Below are 20,003 nucleotides of genomic sequence, written 5' to 3' on the forward strand. Positions count from 1 at the left end.
GTATGGCTTTCATTGGGCAGAAAGTCACCTTAATCCACTGTTTATGGGAATGTAAACTGGGCTGACCACTATGCAAGACAGTATAGAGATGTCTCAGAAATCTGAATATAGACCTACCATATGACACAGCCCTCCCACTCATGGGAATTTATTCAAAGGAGATGAAATCAGCATATGAAAGAGTGATCTGTACCCCCATGTTCATCTCAGCTCATTTTACAGTAGTTAAGATATGGAATCAACCTGGATGCCCATCAATTGAAGACTGGATAAAGAAATTATGGTATATATAGACTATGGCATACTACATAGCAGTAAATAAATAAATAAATAAATAAAATCCTGTCATTAGCAACAAAATGGATGCAACTGGACACCATTATACTTAGTGAAATAATCCTGTCATAAAAAGACAAATACCATATGATTTCTCTGATCTTTAGTAACTAATTGGGTACTTAAAATGTAATCTATAAGAGTGAAACTGACACTTTGAGATGCAATGATTTTGAACAACCCTTGTCTTGACCATCGAGGAACAATGTTTTTCTTGTTTGTTTGGTTTTATTCTTTTCTTCTTTTTTTCTTCATACTAATCGATTAACTTTCTACTTATTGTGGGGTTAATCTTGTGAGTATAAAAACTAACTGAAAAGTGATCTATGTAAAAAATAAGAATGGGAAAGGAAGAGGGAAAAGGAAGAAAGTCAGGAATATGAATAGGAGGGAAGTAGAGAGGGAAGAATCACCATGTTCCCAAATCTGTATATATTAAAGGCATAAAGTTGTATTCATTAAAAATATTTTTTAAAAAGAGATAAAAATGCAGCATCCATAATTACTGGGGTGACAAGTCCTCATACAACCAACTAGTCTTTGACAAATGAGCTTAATCATTCCCTGGGTAAAAGATAGTCTCTCCAACAAATGGTATTGGGAAAATTGGACCTTTGCATGCAGAAGTATGAAATAAAATCCCTACTTTACACCATTTACAAAAATTAACTTACAATAGATCAAGGATCTAAACCTCAGACCTGACACCATCAAATTACTAGAGGAAAACATAGGGACAAAGATTTCTCAGATAAGACCGGAGAAGTGCAGACAATACAAGCAAAAATTAACAAATGGGATTACATCAAGCTAAGAAGCTTGTGCATAACAAAGGCAACATTCAACAAAGTAAAGAGGCAACCAATGGAGTGGGAGAAAATATTTACAACCTATGCATCTGATAAAGGATTAATATACAGAACATATAAGAAGCTCAAGAAACTCAACAACAACAAAACAAGCAATCCAGTTAAGAAATGGGCAAAGGAAATAAACAGGCATTTTTCAAAGGATAAAATTCAAATGGCCAACAGACACCTGAAAAATGCTCAGCATCAGTAGCTATGTGGGAAATGCAAATGCAAAACCAAGCAAAGCAAAGCAAAATAAAACAAAGAAAAAAAAACACAATAAGGGGCCATCATGTGGTGCAGCAGATTACACCACTGTTTGCAATGTTGGCATCCCTGTGGGTACCAGTTTGACTCCCAGCTGCTCCATTTCCAATCCATCTTCCTGGTAATATACTTGGGAAAGCAGTGAAAGATAACCCAAGTACTTGGGCCTCTGCACACACATTGGCATTCTAGGCTCCTAGCTTTGGCCTGGCCCAACCCCAGCCGTTATTGCAATTTGGGAAGTTAACCAGTGGAGGGGAGATCTCTCTGTTTCTCCCTCTCTCTCTATAACCCAGACTTTTAAAATAAATATATATTTACACACACACACACACACACACACAATGAGGTTCCCCTCATCCCAATTAGAATAAGTATTAACCAAAACTGAGAAAATAACAAATGCTGGCAAGAATGTAGAGAAAAACATACTCTAATACACTGTTGGTGGGAATGTAAACTACTGCAACCATTATGGAATACAATATAGAGATTCCTTAGGAATCTAAAAATAGATCTAACATATGATCCAGCAATCCCACTCCTCAGAATATACCCAAAAGAAACTAAATCAGCATATGAAACAGTTACCTGCACCCCCATGTTTATAGCAGCTCAATTCACAATAGCTATGATATGGAATCATTCCAATTTTAGTATATGTGCTGCCAAAGCAAGCATCTATGATATGGAATCAATCTACTGATATGTGGATAAGGAAAATGTGGTGTATACATACATATATATATATATGTATGTATGTATACGTGTGTATACATATGTATATGTATGTATATATACACGATGGAATACTACTCAGCCATAAAAAATAATGAGATCCTGTCCTTTCAGAAAATAGATACAACTGAAGACCATTATTCTTAGTGAAATAAGCCATCCCTAAAAAGACAAATATTGCATATTTTCTCTGATTTGTGGTAACTAATCTATAGAGTACAACAACAATGACAACAAAAAAAAAACCTTAATGTATATGAGTGAAATTGGCATATTGGAATTTGATTATTATTTATAGCCCTTGTCCATATTCCTGTTGAACAGAGGTCTTTCTATTTTTTACTTGTTGAACTTTTTATTCAGTGGAGTATTAAGCCTGTGAGTTTAAAGAAAATTAAAAATATGTTATCACAAAAATTAGAAAGAAGAGGGAGGGGGAAGTATAACTATATTCTTAGAATTTTATCTCTGAAGTACATGAAATATATTCTCTATAGAATAATAAAAAATAAATTTAAAAGTTTTACAAAGAGAAAATTGGACTGCTATTATACAGTATGGGTTAAGGAGGAGCATATCTGGCATGCAACTATGCTCTACCTATTCTCATGCATGTCTATGTGTCGTTATATATCCTACCTATGGCACTTTTCTGTCCACACAAGGAGATGGCCTTTGGGAGGATGCTTCCTAACCACAGTCTTAGAACACCTTGCTTAAGCAAAGCTATAGTGCAACTACTACCATTTGTGGCCTGCACTCATATCAACTGGATCATTCATAAAGCACACTTGGACTTTTAAACAGTTTTAAGAGAGTCCAATTATAGTCATACAGGAGCTGAAAATGACATATCCATTAGTAGTAGAAAATCTGGGCTCCAGGCTCTTGCTCACATAGCAAGCACACCTGCCTTGTTCTTGTCATGCTTGATCCCAGATGCACAATCTCCCAGATGATAATGAACTGGTGCTGAGCCTGCCTGACCCTATGGCTTTGTGAATCTGAAAGAGCTCAGCTTATCATTGACAGTTCTGAGTCCCTGATTGCTTTCTGTTTCCATAGCCAGCTGCTCAGATGCCACAGTGTGTGAGGAGTTGTTTCTCAGTGGACATGTAACTTTTATTTGCTTATGGCAAGGACTTTCACCTGGCCTTTCCAGACCTCTAGCTGTGAGGCAGCCTTTGGGTGCAATGCGTCAACTTACTGACATGCTTTTTCTATATTGTGTCCTTTCCCCATAAGCAATGGATTTATAAGCACTGCCATTTTAAATTGAGTGACTTTTTAAGCAATTAAATGCTCTTTAGATATCACTATTTTTTCAAATACCTAGATAGTTGAATACCCAGAAAAGATTAATCAACTGCTCATTTATTGATAAACTCAAAATGCTGCTGGAGTTTGTCAACAAAACTACCACCAAGATTACAATATCATTCAATTTTAAAGATTTCTCTTATAGTATTGTTTTATTTCCCTTATTTATTTGTATGTTTATTTTTTTAAGATTTTATTTATTTATTTGAGAGGTAGAGTTACAGACAGTGAGAGGGAGAGACAGAGAGAGAGGTCTTTGTCCGTTGGTTCACTCCCCAAATGGCCACAACAGCCGGAGCTGCACCAATCCGAAGCCAGGAGCCAGGAGCTTCTTTTGGTCTCCCACATGGATGCAGGAGCTCAAGGACTTGAGCCATCTTCTACTGCTTTCCCATGCCTTAGCAAAAAGCTAGATTGGATGAGGAGCAACCGAGACTAGAACCGGCGCCCATATGGGATACCAGTGCCACAGGTGGAGGATTAACCTACTGCACCACTGCATTGGCCCCGAGCAACTTTTTGTTTATTGAAAGGCAGAGAGACAGAAAGACACTGAAAGATCTTCCATCCACTGGTTCATTTTCCAAATGCCTGCAGTAGCCAGGGATGGGACAGACCAAAACCAAAAGATGGAAATTCAATCCGGGTCTCCCACAGGGGTGTCAGGGACCCAGGTACTTGGGCAATCATTACTGACTGCTAGGGGTATATTAGCAAGAAGCTTTAATTTACAGCAGAGCCAGAACTTGGAACCAGGAACTAAGATATGGGATATAGATAGCCCAAGTGGTATCTTAACAATTGAATGAAACGCCCACCCTGGCCAAGAGCTTTTCAACCATTTTTATTGTAAAATAAAACACAGATACAGAAACTCACACAAAACAGATGTACAGTATCCGAAATCAGAAAGATGGGAGAATAGGAGGGTCCAAGCTGCACTACCCTTTCAGAAAAGTTCATTTACCCACTATCCATAGAAAAGAACACGTTGGTGAAGACTTTCAAAATTAGAATAAGCCTGATTAATGTGTATGGTTCAATAAATGGAAAAATTGTATGGAAAGAGTACAAGAACAGCCTTACCTTGACCACATTGGCCTTAGAGGTAGTGTCACACAGAGGATTCCCTAAGAACCATGATTTTTCTCAGAGGGAAAAGGGAATTAGAGATAGGCAGGCAGCTTCCCAAGCATGCAAAGATGCTCCCCAGGAAGCTCACTCCAGCTCACCTCATGGGAACATAGCAGCAAACAGGATGGCTAGACCACCTCGGGTCAGGTAGAGCAAGGAGACAAAGTACATATTGGTCAGCCTGAAGACCTGGTATTAGCTCTGTGTCCCTGCCAATGGTGGTGCCTAGTCATAGGTGCCAGCCAACATCATAGTCCACTCACAAACTTTTGGATGTAATGAGAAACTCTACCTTTCTTGAAACTCTGGGCAACCAGCTTCTAGGACCAGCCTGGGATACTACCTACACAAGAAAGAAAAAAAGCACCATGGCAAATTTCAACTAAGAGCAGGGGCTATATCTGCCATAACCAGGAGTTTAAACAGCTCTCTGCCCAACCTCAAGTCTACTCCAATGACTCACATATACAGGGGAACAAATCACAAGTCTACTGAGCATAGTAGCTATTCCCATCCATCCACATCAGTCACTCCGCCTTACCTCAGGGACCTTTCTACAATTCTGTCCAACTGCTGGATTCAAATAGCAGCCCTACCTGGCCCAGAATTACACCCTAAGGTACAGGCCAATTCAAGGCAATTACAGTGCCTTTCTAGCAGCTCTCCCTGATAGCAGAGTTCAGCCAGCATCACCAGATAGCAGAACCCGAACAGCTACCCAACCTGAACTCAGAGCAAAGGCAGTAGCCCAACCATATAATAGACAACCTGAAACAAGATCAGCCTTCTCAGAGTCCATCCAAACTCACAGTAAGAAATAAAGTATCAATAAAGCAATCTATAAAGTCTTTATATATTAATGATTACCTTCAATGTGAATGGATTAAATTCCAGTAGAAAGACACACAGTTACTGTACGGATTTAAAAAGACCCAATTATAGGATGCATATAAAAAACTGAGCCTCACTGTTAAGTACAAGGGTACTTCAAAGAGTTTATAGAATAATTAAATTAAAAGTTAAGTATTTTCTACCAAAAAAAATTTGAAAGCCATGCATAGTTTTTTTTTTTTTTTTTTTTTTTTTTTTTTTTGACAGGCAGAGTGGACAGTGAGAGAGAGAGACAGAGAGAAAGGTCTTCCTTTGCCGTTGGTTCACCCTCCAATGGCCGCCGTGGCCAGCGCGATGCGACCGGCGCACCGCGCTGATCCGATGGCAGGAGCCAGGAGCCAGGTGCTTTTCCTGGTCTCCCATGGGGTGCAGGGCCCAAGCACCTGGGCCATCCTCCACTGCACTCCCGGGCCACAGCAGAGGGCTGGCCTGGAAGAGGGGCAACCGGGACAGAATCCGGCGCCCCGACCGGGACTAGAACCCGGTGTGCCGGCGCCGCTAGGCGGAGGATTAGCCTAGTGAGCCGCGGCGCCGGCCATAGTTTTTTTTTATAATACATTTTCTGTAAAGTCTATGAGGACCTCATGTTCATGTTCATGGCTTTCATTCTTGGCAATGGGAGTGTAAACTAGTATAGCCACTATGGGGGAACTGTATGGAGGCTTCTCCAAAAACTGAAGATGAATTACCATATGATCCAGCATTTCTTCCTCTGGATATTTACTGAAAAGATTTTAAACCAGTACATCTAAGAGATGCCTACTTTACCAAGTTCATTTCAGCACATTTCATAGTAGCAAAATAATGGAATCAACTTAAATGTCCTCAGCAGATGAATGGATCAAGAAAATGTGGTACAAATAAAACATTTAAAAATAAATGGAAATTAAACAAAATGCAACTGAATTAACAATGGGTAATTGAAGAAATTTTTTAAAAGAAACAAAAACTTTCTTGAAACAAATGAAAATGAAAATGTACCATATCAAAATCTATGGATATAGAAAAAGAAGAATTAAGAGGGAAGTTTATAGCATTAAGTGCTTACATTAAAATATAAAAAGAACCTGGGGCCCAGCATTGGGGCACAGCTGGTAAAGCCACCACCTGCAACAACAGCATCCAATATGAGTGTCACCTTGAGTCCCAGATGCTCTACTTTCTATCCAGCTCCCAATAAAATACTAGCAAACCAAATCCAATACTCTATCAAAAAGGTCATATGGGGCTGACATGTGGCATAGCAGGTAAAACTGCACCTGGGGCATCCCATGTGGGTGCTGGTTTGATTCTCATCTGCTCCACTTCCCATCTAGCTCCCTGCTAATGTGCCTGGGAAAAACAGAAGATGGCCCAAGTGCTTGGGACCCTGCACCAAAGTGGGAGGCCCAGAAGAAGCTTCTGGCTCTTGGCTTTTTTCTGGCCCAGCCCTGCCCATTGCAACCATTTGGGGAGTGAACCAGCAGAAGGAAAATCTCTATGTCTTTCCTTCTCTCTCTGTAACTCTTTCAAATAAACAAAATGAATCTTTACAAATAAAAAAATTTTAGAAGATCATACATCACAAACAAGTGGGATTTATCCAGAGATTAAATGGTAGGTCAACATTCACAAATAAATAAATGTCATAAATTCTATCAATAACATGAAGAATAAAAACTGTATGTGATCTCCATAGATGCAGAGAAAGCATTTGATAAAATTCATTGCCCTTCATGAAAAAAAAAAAAAAACTTTCACAAATCAGATATAGAAAGAACATGCCCCAAAATTATAAAGGATATATATGACAAACCAACAGCCAATATTATACTGAACCAGAAAAACCTGAAAATATTTGCCCTCAGATCTGGAACAAGACAAGGATGACTACATTCACAACTCCTATTCAATAGTTTTGGAAGGATTAACAAGAGCAATTAGAGAAGATAAATAAGTAAACGGCATCAAAATTGGAAAGAGGAAGTAAAATATCTATATTTGCAGATGACATGATATTGTACACGGATAAACCTAAACACACCATTAATAAGCTGTTAGAACTGATGAACCAATCCAATAAAACTGCATATTACAAAATACACATACAAAAAATAGCTTGTCTATACACGACTGATGAATGAATCAAAAAAGAAATCCTATTCACAACAGATACACACAAAAAATAAACATTTAGGGATAAATCTAACCAAAGAAGTAAAAGATCTCTAAAATGAGAATTATATAACACTGATGAAGAAATCATTGAGACACAGAAAAAATGGAATAATATTCATACTATCTAAATTAAACTACAGATTCAATGCAAACCCTATCAAAATACCAATGACATTCTTTACAGAATTAGAAAAAAGCAATCTTAAAATTCATATGAAATCACAAAAGACCCAAAATATCCAAAGCAATCCTGAGGAAGAAAAACTCAAGCTGGAGGCATCACAATACCTGACTTCAAAACATACTAAGAGCTATAATAATTAAAACAGTAATGGTACTATCATAAAAACTAATACGCACATCAATTGAACAGGAGAGCCCAGAAATCAATCCATGTACATATAGCCAATCGACTTTTTACAAAAGTGTCAGACTATACATTGTACAGAAGATAATCTATTCAATAAATGGTGCTGGCAAAGCTGGATGTATAAATGTAGCAGGATGAAATTAGATCCCTACCTCTTGCCATATACAAAAATCAACTCAACATGAATCAAAGACCTAAATTAAAACCTGAGACTATAAAGTTACTGGAAGAAAATGTAAGGGAAAAACTTCAGTACACTAGTGTAAGTGATGATTTCTTGGATAAGACCCCTAAGGCACAGGCAACAAAAGCAAAACCAGACAAACATGAATATATCACTCAGAAGCTTCTGCACAGCAAAGGAAATGATCAATAGAGCAAAAACACAACTGACAGAATGGGAAAGCATATTTGCAATCTATTTATCTGACAATTTTTTTTAACTTTTACTTAATGAATATAAATTTCCAAAGTACAGCTTATGGATTACAATGGCTTCACCCCCCATAACTTCCCTCCCACCCGCAACCCTCCCCTTCCCCCCGCCTCCATTCACATCAAGATTCATTTTCAATTCTCTTTATATACAGAAGATCAGTTTAGCATATATTAAGTAAAGATTTCAACAGTTTGCACCCACACAGAAACACAAAGTGTAAAATACTGTTTGAGTACTAGTTATAGCATTAAATCTCAATGTACAGCACACTAAGGACAGAAATCCTACATGAGGAGTAAGTGCACAGTGACTCCTGTTGTTGACTTAACAAATTGACACTCTTGTTTATGGCATCAGTAATCACCCTAGGCTCTTGTCATGAGTTGCCAAGGCTATGGAAGCCCCCTGAGTTCACCAACTCTGATCATATTTAGACAAGGCCATGGTCAAAGTGGAAGTTCTCTCCTCCCTTCAGAGAAAAGTACCTCCTTCTTTGATGACCTGTTCTTTTCACTGGGATCTCACTCACATAGATCTTTCATTTAGGTGGTTTTTTTGTTTTTTGTTTGTTTGTTTTGTTTTGTTTTTGTTTTGTTTTGTTTTTTGCTAGAGTGTTTTGGCTTTCCATGCCTGTAATACTCTCATGGGCTTTTCAGCCAGATCTGCATGCCTTAAGGGCTGATTCTGAGGCCAGAGTGCTGCTTAGGACATCTGCCATTCTATGGGTCTGCTGTGTATCTCACTTCCCATGTTGGATCATTCTCTCCCTTTTTTATTCTATCAGCTAGTATTTGCAGACTAGTCTTGTCTATGTGCTCCCTTTGGCTCTTAGTTCTTTCATTATGATCAATTGTGAACAGAAATTGATCAGCGGGACTAGTGAGATGGCATTGGTACATGCCACCTTGATGGGATTGAATTGGAATCCCCTGGTATGTTTCTAACTCTACCGTTTGAGGTAAGTCAGCTTGCACATCTCTTCCCTCTCTTATTCCCACTCTTATATTTAACAGCAATCACTTTTCAGTTAAGTTTCAACACTTGAGAATAACTGTGTATTGATTACAGTATTCAACCAAAAGTATTAAGTAGAACAAACAAAAAAAATACTAAGAGGAATAACGTATTAAGTTGTTCATCAACAGTCAGGGCAAGGGCTGATCAAGTCACCATTTCTCATAGTGTTCATTTCACTTTAACAGGTTTCCTTTTTGGTGCTCAGTTAGTTGTCACTGATCAGGGAGAACATATGGTATTTGTCCCTTTGGGACTGGCTTATTTCACTCATCATAATGCTTTCCAAATTCCTAACAGGGATCACTTTTCAGTTAAAATTTAAACACCTAAGAATAATTGTGTGTTAATTACAGAGTTCAACCAATAGTACTAGAACAAAAAAAAAAATACTAAAATGGATAAAGTATTACATTGTACATCAACAGTCAGGACTAGAGCTGATCAAGTCACTTTTTCTCATAGTGTCAATTTCACTACAACAAGTTTCCCCTTTGGTGCTCAGTTAGTTGTCACCGATCAGGGAGAACATATATTTGTCCCTTTGGGACTGGCTTAATTCATTCAGCATGATGCTCTCCAAATTCCTCCATCTTGTTGCAAATGGCCGGGTTTCACTGTTTTTGACTGGTGTATAGTGTTCTATAGAGTACATGTCCCATAATTTCTTTATCCAGTCTACTGTTGATGGGCATTTGGGTTGGTTCCAGGTCTTAGCTATTGTGAATTGAGCTGCAATAAACATTAAGGTGCAGACAGCTTGTTTGTTTGCCAATTTAATTTCCTTTGGGTAAATTCCAAGGAGCGGGATGGCTGGGTTGAATGGTTATCTGATAATATATTAATGTCCAGAATATATCAGCAACTCCAAAAATCTCAACAACAAAGAAAAACAACCGAAGATTACAGAACAAAAGCAGAGGAAGTACATTCGCAGGGGAGATTTGGAGAGAAGTTTGCAGTGGAAATTCTACAGAAAAAGAGGGATGCTGTAGAGCAGCATGGAAAGTGTTGATGTGCTGCAGGGATACTACCAATAGCTCCTGCAGCCAGGAGCTGGAGGAGATGGCAGCTTCTCAGAATGAGGTAAAAAAAACTGTGGTAGCCAGTGCCACTGGTGATATTGCCTGAGGGTGCACCTTGTGGACCACACTGAATTTGAGTCTGGCTTATTTCCCTAGCTGGCGGGGGTGGGGGGAAGGGAGGAGGGTATCCAACTAATCCAGGGATGGAAAAGCACATGTTTTCTCCCCATCCCCCCAACAAGAGCACCCAGCAACTGGAGGAGAGAAGGAGCCATTTTGACACCAGTACAAGCTGCAGCGGTTATCATACATGCATGTACGCAATCAGGGGATTTTACCAGAGGGATCAACATTCCCCCCTGACTTTAAGTTTGGCTGGAAGGGTTAACAAGGGATTGGGCACCCACTTAGGACCATGAGGTGCTTCCATCCTCTCAGCCTATCACAGGCTCTGGGGTTCAAACTGCCAAGGAAAAGTACCCATAGGCAGCTGGCTTTGGGAACATCTCTACTCTGTCAATGGATGGGGCAGACTCATGAGGCTGAGAACAGATCCTCTGTACCACACAACTATGGGAGCTTTGCATTCTGTAACATTGTGCGCATTCTGTGACTGCAGAAGAAGGCATAGGGCATAGCTGGTCTCTGGGCAATCACAGTATCTGGTATCAGAGGCTCAGAGCTCCCTGACTACCTGGGTTGAGTCACTACTGAGGGTTCCATGCTTACATTAAGGACTGCACAGTTCCTTTGTTTCATGCACCAGCATGAATAGGGGGTTGTACCCACTCTGGGCTAACTCTAGGCATTGAATATCTTGGAAGAGAGAAGGTAAGGTTCTGATTACAATAAGCATGATCATACCCTTCCCACTGCTGACAATAGAGATCTACCAAGCCCAACTTAGGTGTCACCCTGGAATCTCTTGAGCACTGACCAGAGCTACCTGACCCAACCCAGCACATGCCTCTGGGTATTCACTGAAGGAGCAGACACTCCACTAAGTCATAGAGGCACAATTCAAAGCTAAAGTTCATCAGAGTAGAAAACCAACAAGTGTTCCCACAAATACCTAAAAATAATGCAGAAATACACAATACAGGCCGGCGCCGCGGCTCACTAGGCTAATCCTCCGCCTAGCGGCGCCGGCACACCGGGTTCTAGTCCCGGTCGGGGCGCCGGATTCTGTCCCGGTTGCCCCTCTTCCAGGCCAGCCCTCTGCTGTGGCCAGGGAGTGCAGTGGAGGATGGCCCAGGTGCTTGGGCCCTGCACCCCATGGGAGACCAGGAAAAGCACCTGGCTCCTGGCTCCTGCCATCGGATCAGCGCGGTGCGCCGGCCGCAGCGCGCCGGCCGCGGCGGCCATTGGAGGGTGAACCAACGGCAAAGGAAGACCTTTCTCTCTGTCTCTCTCTCTCACTGTCCACTCTGCCTGTCAAAAAAAAAAAAAAAAAGAAAAAAAAAAAAAAAAAGAAATACACAATACAAGAATAAGGAAGACAACATAACTCCCAAAAAGGAATACAACAACACTTCAATAGTGTAAAGACAAAGAGATAAATAAAATAACTGAAAATGAATTCAAATGAATGATCATAAAATTACTCAGAAACACAGAGAACCAATTCATAAGATAAAGAAATCCATATATGATATGAATGAAAATTTTTGATGAGAGATTGAAATAGTGAAGATAAATCAAACTGAAATATTAGAAATGAAGAATTCAATATGTCAAATAGAAAATAGAGTGGAAAGTCTCAATAACAGACTTGGTGAGGCAAAAGAAAAATATCTAAGCTAGAGGACAAATCCTTGTAAATATCCCAGTAATAGCAACAAAAAAAAAGAGAAAAGAAAAGAACAATTAGAAAAACTGTAAATAGTGTTCAATATTTATAGGATACTATTAAATATTTGCCTTAGGAGTTCCTGAAGAGAGAGAATGGATTAAAAGGCCTACCCAGTGAAATAACAGCAGAAAACTTCCCTAATTTGGAGAAAGAAAGGGACATCCACTCACAGGAAGCACATAAAACTCTTAATAGACATGATCAAAAAAATCTTCACCACAACACATTATAGTCAAATTGTCTATAATAAAACATAAAGAATAAAACAAAAAGTCCAATATGTGCACAAGAGAAATGCCCGATTACTTTCAGGATATCTCTAAATAGACTCACAGCTGATTTATCATCACAAACATTACAGAGTAGGAGAGAATGGTCATCATCCACGTTCTAAAAGAGAGAAACTGTCTACCCAGAATATGGTACCAAGCAAAACTCTCATTTATAAATGAAGGTGAAATACAGGAAAGGAAAGATTTCTAGACACATATAATCTACCAAAATTGAGTAATTAAGACACAGAAAACCTAAACAGATCAATAACCAAGACAGAGACTGAATCTGTAATAAAGACCCTCCCAACAAAGAAAAGCCCAGGATCGGATGGCTTCACTGCTAAATGCTATTAGACTTTTAAAGAACTAATTCCAATTCTTCTCAAACTATTCAAAACAATTGAAAGGCTCAGAATCTTCTTAAATTCCTTCTGTAAGGTCAACATCCAAAACCAGAAAAGGATACAACAAAGAAAGAGAACTATAGACCAAAACTGCTAATGAACATAGATGCAAAAATTCTCAAAAATGATAAAATTTTGATAAAAACCTTAAGCAAATTGGAAGATAAATTCCTCAACACAATCAAATCAATATGTGGCAAGACCACAGCCAGCATTATATTGAATGGGGAAAAGTTGGAAGCTTTCCACTAATATCCAGAACCAGATAAGGATATCCACTTTCACCGTTGTTATTCAATATAATTCTGGAAGTTTAGCCAGAGCCATTACGCAAGAAAAAGAAATCAAAGAGATACAGATTGGAAAGAAGGAAGTCAAACTTTCCTTTTTTGCAGATGACAGGATTCTATATAGAGAGAGGAACCAAAAGACTCCACTAAGAGACTACTGGGCGGGGCGGGGGGGGGGGGTGTGCACAGCACCATGGCATACAGCGTAAAGCTGCTGGCTGCAGTGCCAGCATCCCATATGGGCACCAGTTGTTTCCTGGCTGCTCCACTTCTGATCCAGCTCCCTTCTAATGTGCCTGGGAAAGCAGTAGAGGATACCCCAAGTGCTTGGGCCCCTGGACCTATGTGGTAGATCCAGACAAAGCTACTGATTCCTGGCTTCTGTCTGCCCCAGCTCCATGTATTGCAGCCATTTGGAGAGTGAACCAGCGGTTGAAAGATTTTTTTCTCTCTCTCTCTGTCTTACAAAAAAATGCATTGCTTTAGATAGTACAGACATTTTAATGATATCAATGCTTCCAATCCATGAACAAGGAATATCTTCTAATTTTTTTGTACCCTGAATGATTTCCTTCATCAATATTTGATAATTTTCATTGTAGAGATCTTCCACTTCTTTGGTTAAATTTATTTCTAAATATTTGATCTTTCAGTGCGTATTGTAAATGAGATTTCTTTCTTGATTTCTCTTTCTATGAGTTCATCATTAGCATAACAAGAAGCAATTTTTTTGTATCTTTATCTTGAAACCTGTAACTTTCCTGATTTGGTTTATCAATTCTAACAGCATTTTGATGACATTTTTCCAGATACAACAACATGCAAACTTAGATACTTTGACTTCCTCTTTTCCAATTTTGAAGCCCTTTATTTCTTCTGGATCCCCAATTTCTCTTGCTAAAACTTTCAGTACTATGTTGAATAAGAATGGAGAGAATAGACATTCTTATCTTGTTCCAGACCTGAGGGGAAATGCTTTAAGCTTTTCCCCACTTGGTATGATATTGGCTGTTGGTTTGTCATATTTAACCTTTATAATTTTGAGGACTGTTCCTTCTATATCTAATTTGTGAAGGTTTTTTTCATGAATGGATGTTGACTCTTACCAAATGATTTCTCTGCATCTATTGAGATGACCATATGATTTTTTGCTCTTCATTCCATTGGTGTGATTTATGATATTTATTGATTGTGACCATTGAACCACTCATGTATTTCTGGGACAAATTTCATTTGATCATTATGCATGATCTTTTTTATGTGTTTTGTGATTCAATTTGCTAGTAGATTTTTGAGAATCTGTGCATCTATGTTCATTAAGGATATATAACTGTAATTTTTTTGTTCATGTTGTGTCTCTGATTTTGTTATCAAAGTAATGCTGGCCTCATAAAAATAGTTTGGCAAAGATTCATCCTATTCAATATTTAGGAATAATTTGAAGAATATTGGAGTTACTTCCTCTTTGAATGTTTTGTAGAATTCAGTAGAATTCTACAAAAGAAAAGTCTGGGACTTTTCTTTGATGGAAGACTTTTTTTTTTTTTTTTTTTTGACAGGCAGAATGGACAGTGAGAGAGAGAGAGAGAGACAGAGAGAAAGGTCTTCCTTTGCCGTTGGTTCACCCTCCAATGGCCGCCGCGGCTGGCGCGCTGCAGCCGGCGCACCGCGCTGATCCGATGGCAGGAACCAGGAGCCAGGTGCTTTTCCTGGTCTCCCATGGGGTGCAGGGCCCAAGCACCTGGGCCATCCTCCACTGCACTCCCTGGCCACAGCAGAGAGCTGGCCTGGAAGAGGGGCAACCGGGACAGAATCCGGCGCCCCAGCCGGGACTAGAACCCGGTGTGCCAGCGCCGCAAGGCGGAGGATTAGCCTAGTGAGCCACGGCGCCAGCCGGATGGAAGACTTTTGATTACTGTTTCAATCTCATTGCTTGATATGGGTCTATCTAAGTGGTCTATACCTTCTTGAGCTAATCCTGGTAGGTTATATGAATCTAGAAATCTATCTATTTATTTGAGGTTTTCCAGTGTATTAGCAAATGGTAGTTTCTTATGATCCTTTGTAGTTCAGTGATCATCTCTATAATGTCCTTTTTTATGTCTAATTTTATTTATTTGAGTTTTTCTCTTGTTTTCTTTGTTAGCCTAGCTAGATGTTTACCTATTTTGTTTATCTTCTCAAAAACCAACTTTTTGTTTTGTTGATTTTTTGTAGTAGTTTTTTAAATTAATATAAATGAAAGATTCATGGGACATACTGTAAATAGATAGACTATAGATTTTAGGTAGTTGCTGGAGTCACAATTGAGATACTGAAAATGATATTAGGTTTATAGCACTTTAATTTTATTATTATGATAAAGTTTTGGGACTATGGGGAATGCAGCATTCGTGGTTCAATCTCATCCCTAATTGTAAGAATTCACGTCAGGGCTGGTGCTGTGGCATAGTGGGTTAAGCTGCCACCTGCAGTGCTGGCATCCCATATGGGCGCCGGTTCAAGTCCCAGCTGCTCCACTTCTGATCCAGCTCTCTGCTATGGCCTGGGAAAGCAGTGAAAGATGTCCCAAGTCCTTGAGCCCCTGAGCCCATATCAGAGACCCAGAAGAAGCTCCTGGCTCCTGGCTTTGGAACATCACAGCTCCGGTCATTGTGACCAATTGGGGAGTGAACCAGTGGATGGAAGACCTCTCTCTTTCTCTCTCTCTCCATATCTCTCTAGCTCTGACTTTCAAATAAATAAATAAATAAATAAATAAATAAATAAATCTAAAAGAAGAATTCATGTATATCAAAAAATTATAAATTTTTGCTTAGGGGTAAGTACCACTATGAACCTAGTGAAGGAAAAAAATGTGATTTCTCTTAAGTGTCCAACAGTTAATGTATGCCAATTTTTCCATTGAATAAACAAAAGATTGTAGCTGATTCTAAAACATAGGAATTAAATTTTTTCGTAGAGAATATTATTTACTCTGTTCTTTGGTGTAATCATTGAAAAAAATACAATGGTAGCTTCTTAGTTGGCTGGCTGTATAATCACGATAAATTTCGCCACTGTATTTTCCATAGAGTCTCACTTATCCAATACCTGGCATATAATTTTACATTTTTAAATTTTTTTGGTAATTTTAAGGTTATATCTAAAGATCTCATTTGTGTGATTTACTTATTCTTCTTTTCCAAATAACGAGATGATAATGCTCTAAATTAAACTCCATGTTGTTTAACTCTAAATAATTCAGCCATGATTGAGATCCATTAGAGAAATTTTTAAATAATTCTAACACAGATGGAAGTATAGATAACCCATAAATTTTAGAAACATAAAATATTGGATGTAATCTAGTACAGCCCCTTCATTTAGGAGGTGAGGAAATGGGATTTCAAATTCATTAAAAACACAATAGCACAGAGTTGAAACCTAAATCTCATGACTCTGGCTCTGCTAGCTACGGCAGGCTATCACTAATTTACTATTTAAAATTTTATTCCTTTAAATAAGCTCAACAGATTTATTTTACAACATTGTAACTAGAGTTAATATATTGCATCCTTGAAAAATGCTAAGAATATTTTAAGTGTTTTTACTTCAAAAATAATTATTATATAAAGTAACACATGTGTTAATTCACTCACTCTAGCCATTCCACAATGTGTGTATATATATATTTCAAACAATATTTGAATATAATAAATATACACAATTTTCATTACTGACTTTTAAAATACAGCTTTAAAATGCTCTTTAAAACAAAAAATTAACAATATCAATTTCTGATGACCAAGACAGAGAAACTTTCATATCACATGATTCATGATCTGTCCAACATACTTGCCATATAATTGAAGGAACTGGGAAGTATCTGCTTGTTTCTGTGTGATTTAACCAAGCAATTAACTTGCATCCATAGAAGTCTTTGAGATATAGGTATCTACAGCTAAGTGTACCTTAAAAATTGTCATTAATCAATATTCTCACCTTAATATCATTATTAAGCTGGTTTTATGAAAGTACAATAAGATAAACCAAATTTCCTATCATTTCCCCAGATATAGTCATCATCTTTCATTCTGGAGACCTTCAATGTTCTGATTGATGAAACCTAAAGTAATAATTTCTCACTCCTAATCAATATTAATGTTTTTAGTTCCTTGCTCTCATGACAAACTGTGCTTTGAAAAACACTAAAATCTTTCCTGTGATTCTAAGCTTCTGTTTGGCGGTCTCCCATATGTACTACAAAGATGATTCTATTCTATCAAGATGTTTATTGTCTGTTTTCATTTTTATTTACTTAAAAACTTGGGTGCAAACACTGTTTAACAACATAGCTTCTCTCCCCTCACTTCAGTATCTTAGATTCAAAGCATAAAACTGACTTTCATAACTTCAAGAATATTTTCGGTAAAAAAAAAAAAAGCTGTTGAGGCCAGTGTGTGTGGCATAGCAGTAAAACTGCCACCTGCCATGCTGGCATCCTGTATGGATGCCAGTTCATGTCCTGGTCCTGACTGTTCCACATCTGATCCTGCTCCCAGCTAATGGCCTAGGAGAAGCCATCAGAAGATGGCCAAGTGCCACCCACGTGGGAGGCCTCATGAAGCTACTGGCTCCTGGCTTCTGCCTGCCCCAGCTCTGGCCCTTGGATCATCTGGAGGGTGAAGGAGTGGATTGAAGATCTCTCGCAAACCTGGTCTCTCTCCCTCCCTGGCTCTGTAACTCTTTTAAATAAGTAATAAAAAAATATTTTGAGCTGTGTTAGAAATACCACCTACATTTATTTCTTGACAGATAATTAGAGCACTAGTCATTTGTCCAAAGTCACACAATTTCTTTGTGGCAGAGATTAGAATTAGATGCATCTGCTCTTTGAAAATTATTGTCACATCTAGCATGTGAATTGTTTGGAAAGATAAATGCTTTTCAAATCTGGTATCCACATTTGAATGCAACTTCACCCCAACTGATCCTTGGAGTCCCGAAATTTCAGTCCACCGAAATACAGTTGCAGTTTCACAGACTAAAAGCGTAGAAGGTTGGCTGCTTGCTGCAAATCCTTCCCAGTCTTGGGACAATGCTGTGCTGCCAGTGTGACACTTACTCTCGGTGGGCTCAGTAGGGAGGTGGACGACTCTGCACCCTCTGTCCGAGCTGGGACTTCCGGAAAAGCAGAATCTCTTGGCCAGTGCGCACTGGGCAGGCCTGGTCTGAGAGAGTGCAGCTGGGACCACAGCAGGGCCAGGACCCCTGGTCCAGCCTCTGGCTTCTCAGGACCCTTGGTGGCCTGTCAGTTCTCCGCTCATCCTGGTTTCCTCTGAGACTGACCACTCTTCCCTCCCACCACACCTTCAGCTAGGCCTGTCGGAATCAGGAATAAGCGGGCGTCGCTAACTACTTGCGCCAGTTCTCAAGGGCCTTTCTGAATCAGTTGAGAGTGAGGTGGAGGTTTGTGGCGGGGTCGCCACTTGCCTTATAGCGATCCTGTCTGCTGTTCTTCAGCACAGATTGGCAAAGGACAGAGAAACTGGTGTCGGTCGGCCCGGAATTACAGGCCACGGAGAATCCTGCGCGCGCCTCCTGCCTCATGAGGAGTGACTTCGGCAGGGAGTGGGAGAAGGCCCGGGGAGGCGGACATGGAGACTCAGGACCCCGCCGCGCGGGTGTGTGCGCGCGCGTTTCTGCGCTGAGGGACCCGACCCGTCCAAGTCAGGACAGCGGCGGTCCCGGGGCGGGAGGACCCGGCCTTTCGGAAACCGGGGAGCCTGCGATCTGCGCGCCCCACCGCCAGGGGGCGAACACTCCACGACGCGGGAACTGGCAGACGAACCGACGGACGTGAAGGCGGCGGCCCCTCAGCCGCGCCGCCGCCCTTACCTCCAGGTAATACAGGTCCACGGTGGTGATCTGCGAGTCGAGTAAATCTTCATAGGTGTTGAACTGAGTGACTATATTGTCCACAGCCGTCAGCCCTTCTTCGTGCTCCATGGCGGTTGCCTGGGCCGAAGCGTCCCTAGTGACAGAGCGCACGGGGGCGGGGCCAGGAGACTCCGCCCACACTGTTCCTTCCAATCGGTTGAGTGCCTGATGCGCGCTTCGGGCGTTAACCCCGCCCCCAGGTTCTGTAACTAAGTTTCGGGCGTCTGCCTCACGCGAATCGGCTGGCTCTGACGGACCCTGGTGATGTGTGGGGTAGCTGGAGAAATGCAAACTGCAACCCGAAGTTAAAAATTGTAACTGCCAGGAGGTTTAGACAAATTATTATGGGTCAGCACTCGCATCTCGTCCTAAACCAGCATTGCGTGGGTCAATATCGAAGAGTTTTGCAAAAAGAGTATTCAAAACAGAAATCTGAGGAAATGGTCTTATGACCAAGTTCAGGAACCCAACATATTAATGATTTTGTTAAATTATTATTACTAAGATTATAACTTCATTAGTGCTAATGTTTGAGGGTGAGGATTTCTGAATTTCCCGAAAGGCAGAAACTCAATGAAAATATCTTGGGCCCCAGATTAGTGCTCTTTCCGCTTTTTCATTTAAATTTCAATAAACACACATGTGAAAACTTTATTGACTCTGCAAAATGTCTACTGCAATGTATAAAGGTTTTTAGTGAAGATGTTTATTTTCCTTT

At 39.9% G+C, this 20,003-nt stretch overlaps 1 protein-coding gene across 2 annotated transcripts in view; it reads right to left on the reverse strand.

Annotated features, from left to right (window-relative positions):
* CFAP299 (cilia and flagella associated protein 299) overlaps positions 1–19,420 on the reverse strand; it is a 746,834-nt gene extending 727,414 nt beyond the window's left edge. Inside the window, exon 1 of one of the 2 annotated variants that reach the window (XM_089302635.1) lies at positions 19,244–19,420. In XM_089302635.1, coding sequence (XP_089158761.1) covers positions 19,244–19,354 — 111 coding nt within the window. In that variant the 5' untranslated portion in view covers positions 19,355–19,420. The remainder of the gene's footprint in view (positions 1–19,243) is intronic. The other variant, XM_002717091.6, reaches the window with a different exon arrangement.
* Positions 19,421–20,003: the final 583 nt, after the last annotated feature.

This window comes from Oryctolagus cuniculus, chromosome 8 (assembly GCF_051225735.1).
Source record: "Oryctolagus cuniculus isolate XC-2025 breed Fujian yellow rabbit chromosome 8, ASM5122573v1, whole genome shotgun sequence".
NCBI lineage: Eukaryota > Metazoa > Chordata > Mammalia > Lagomorpha > Leporidae > Oryctolagus > Oryctolagus cuniculus.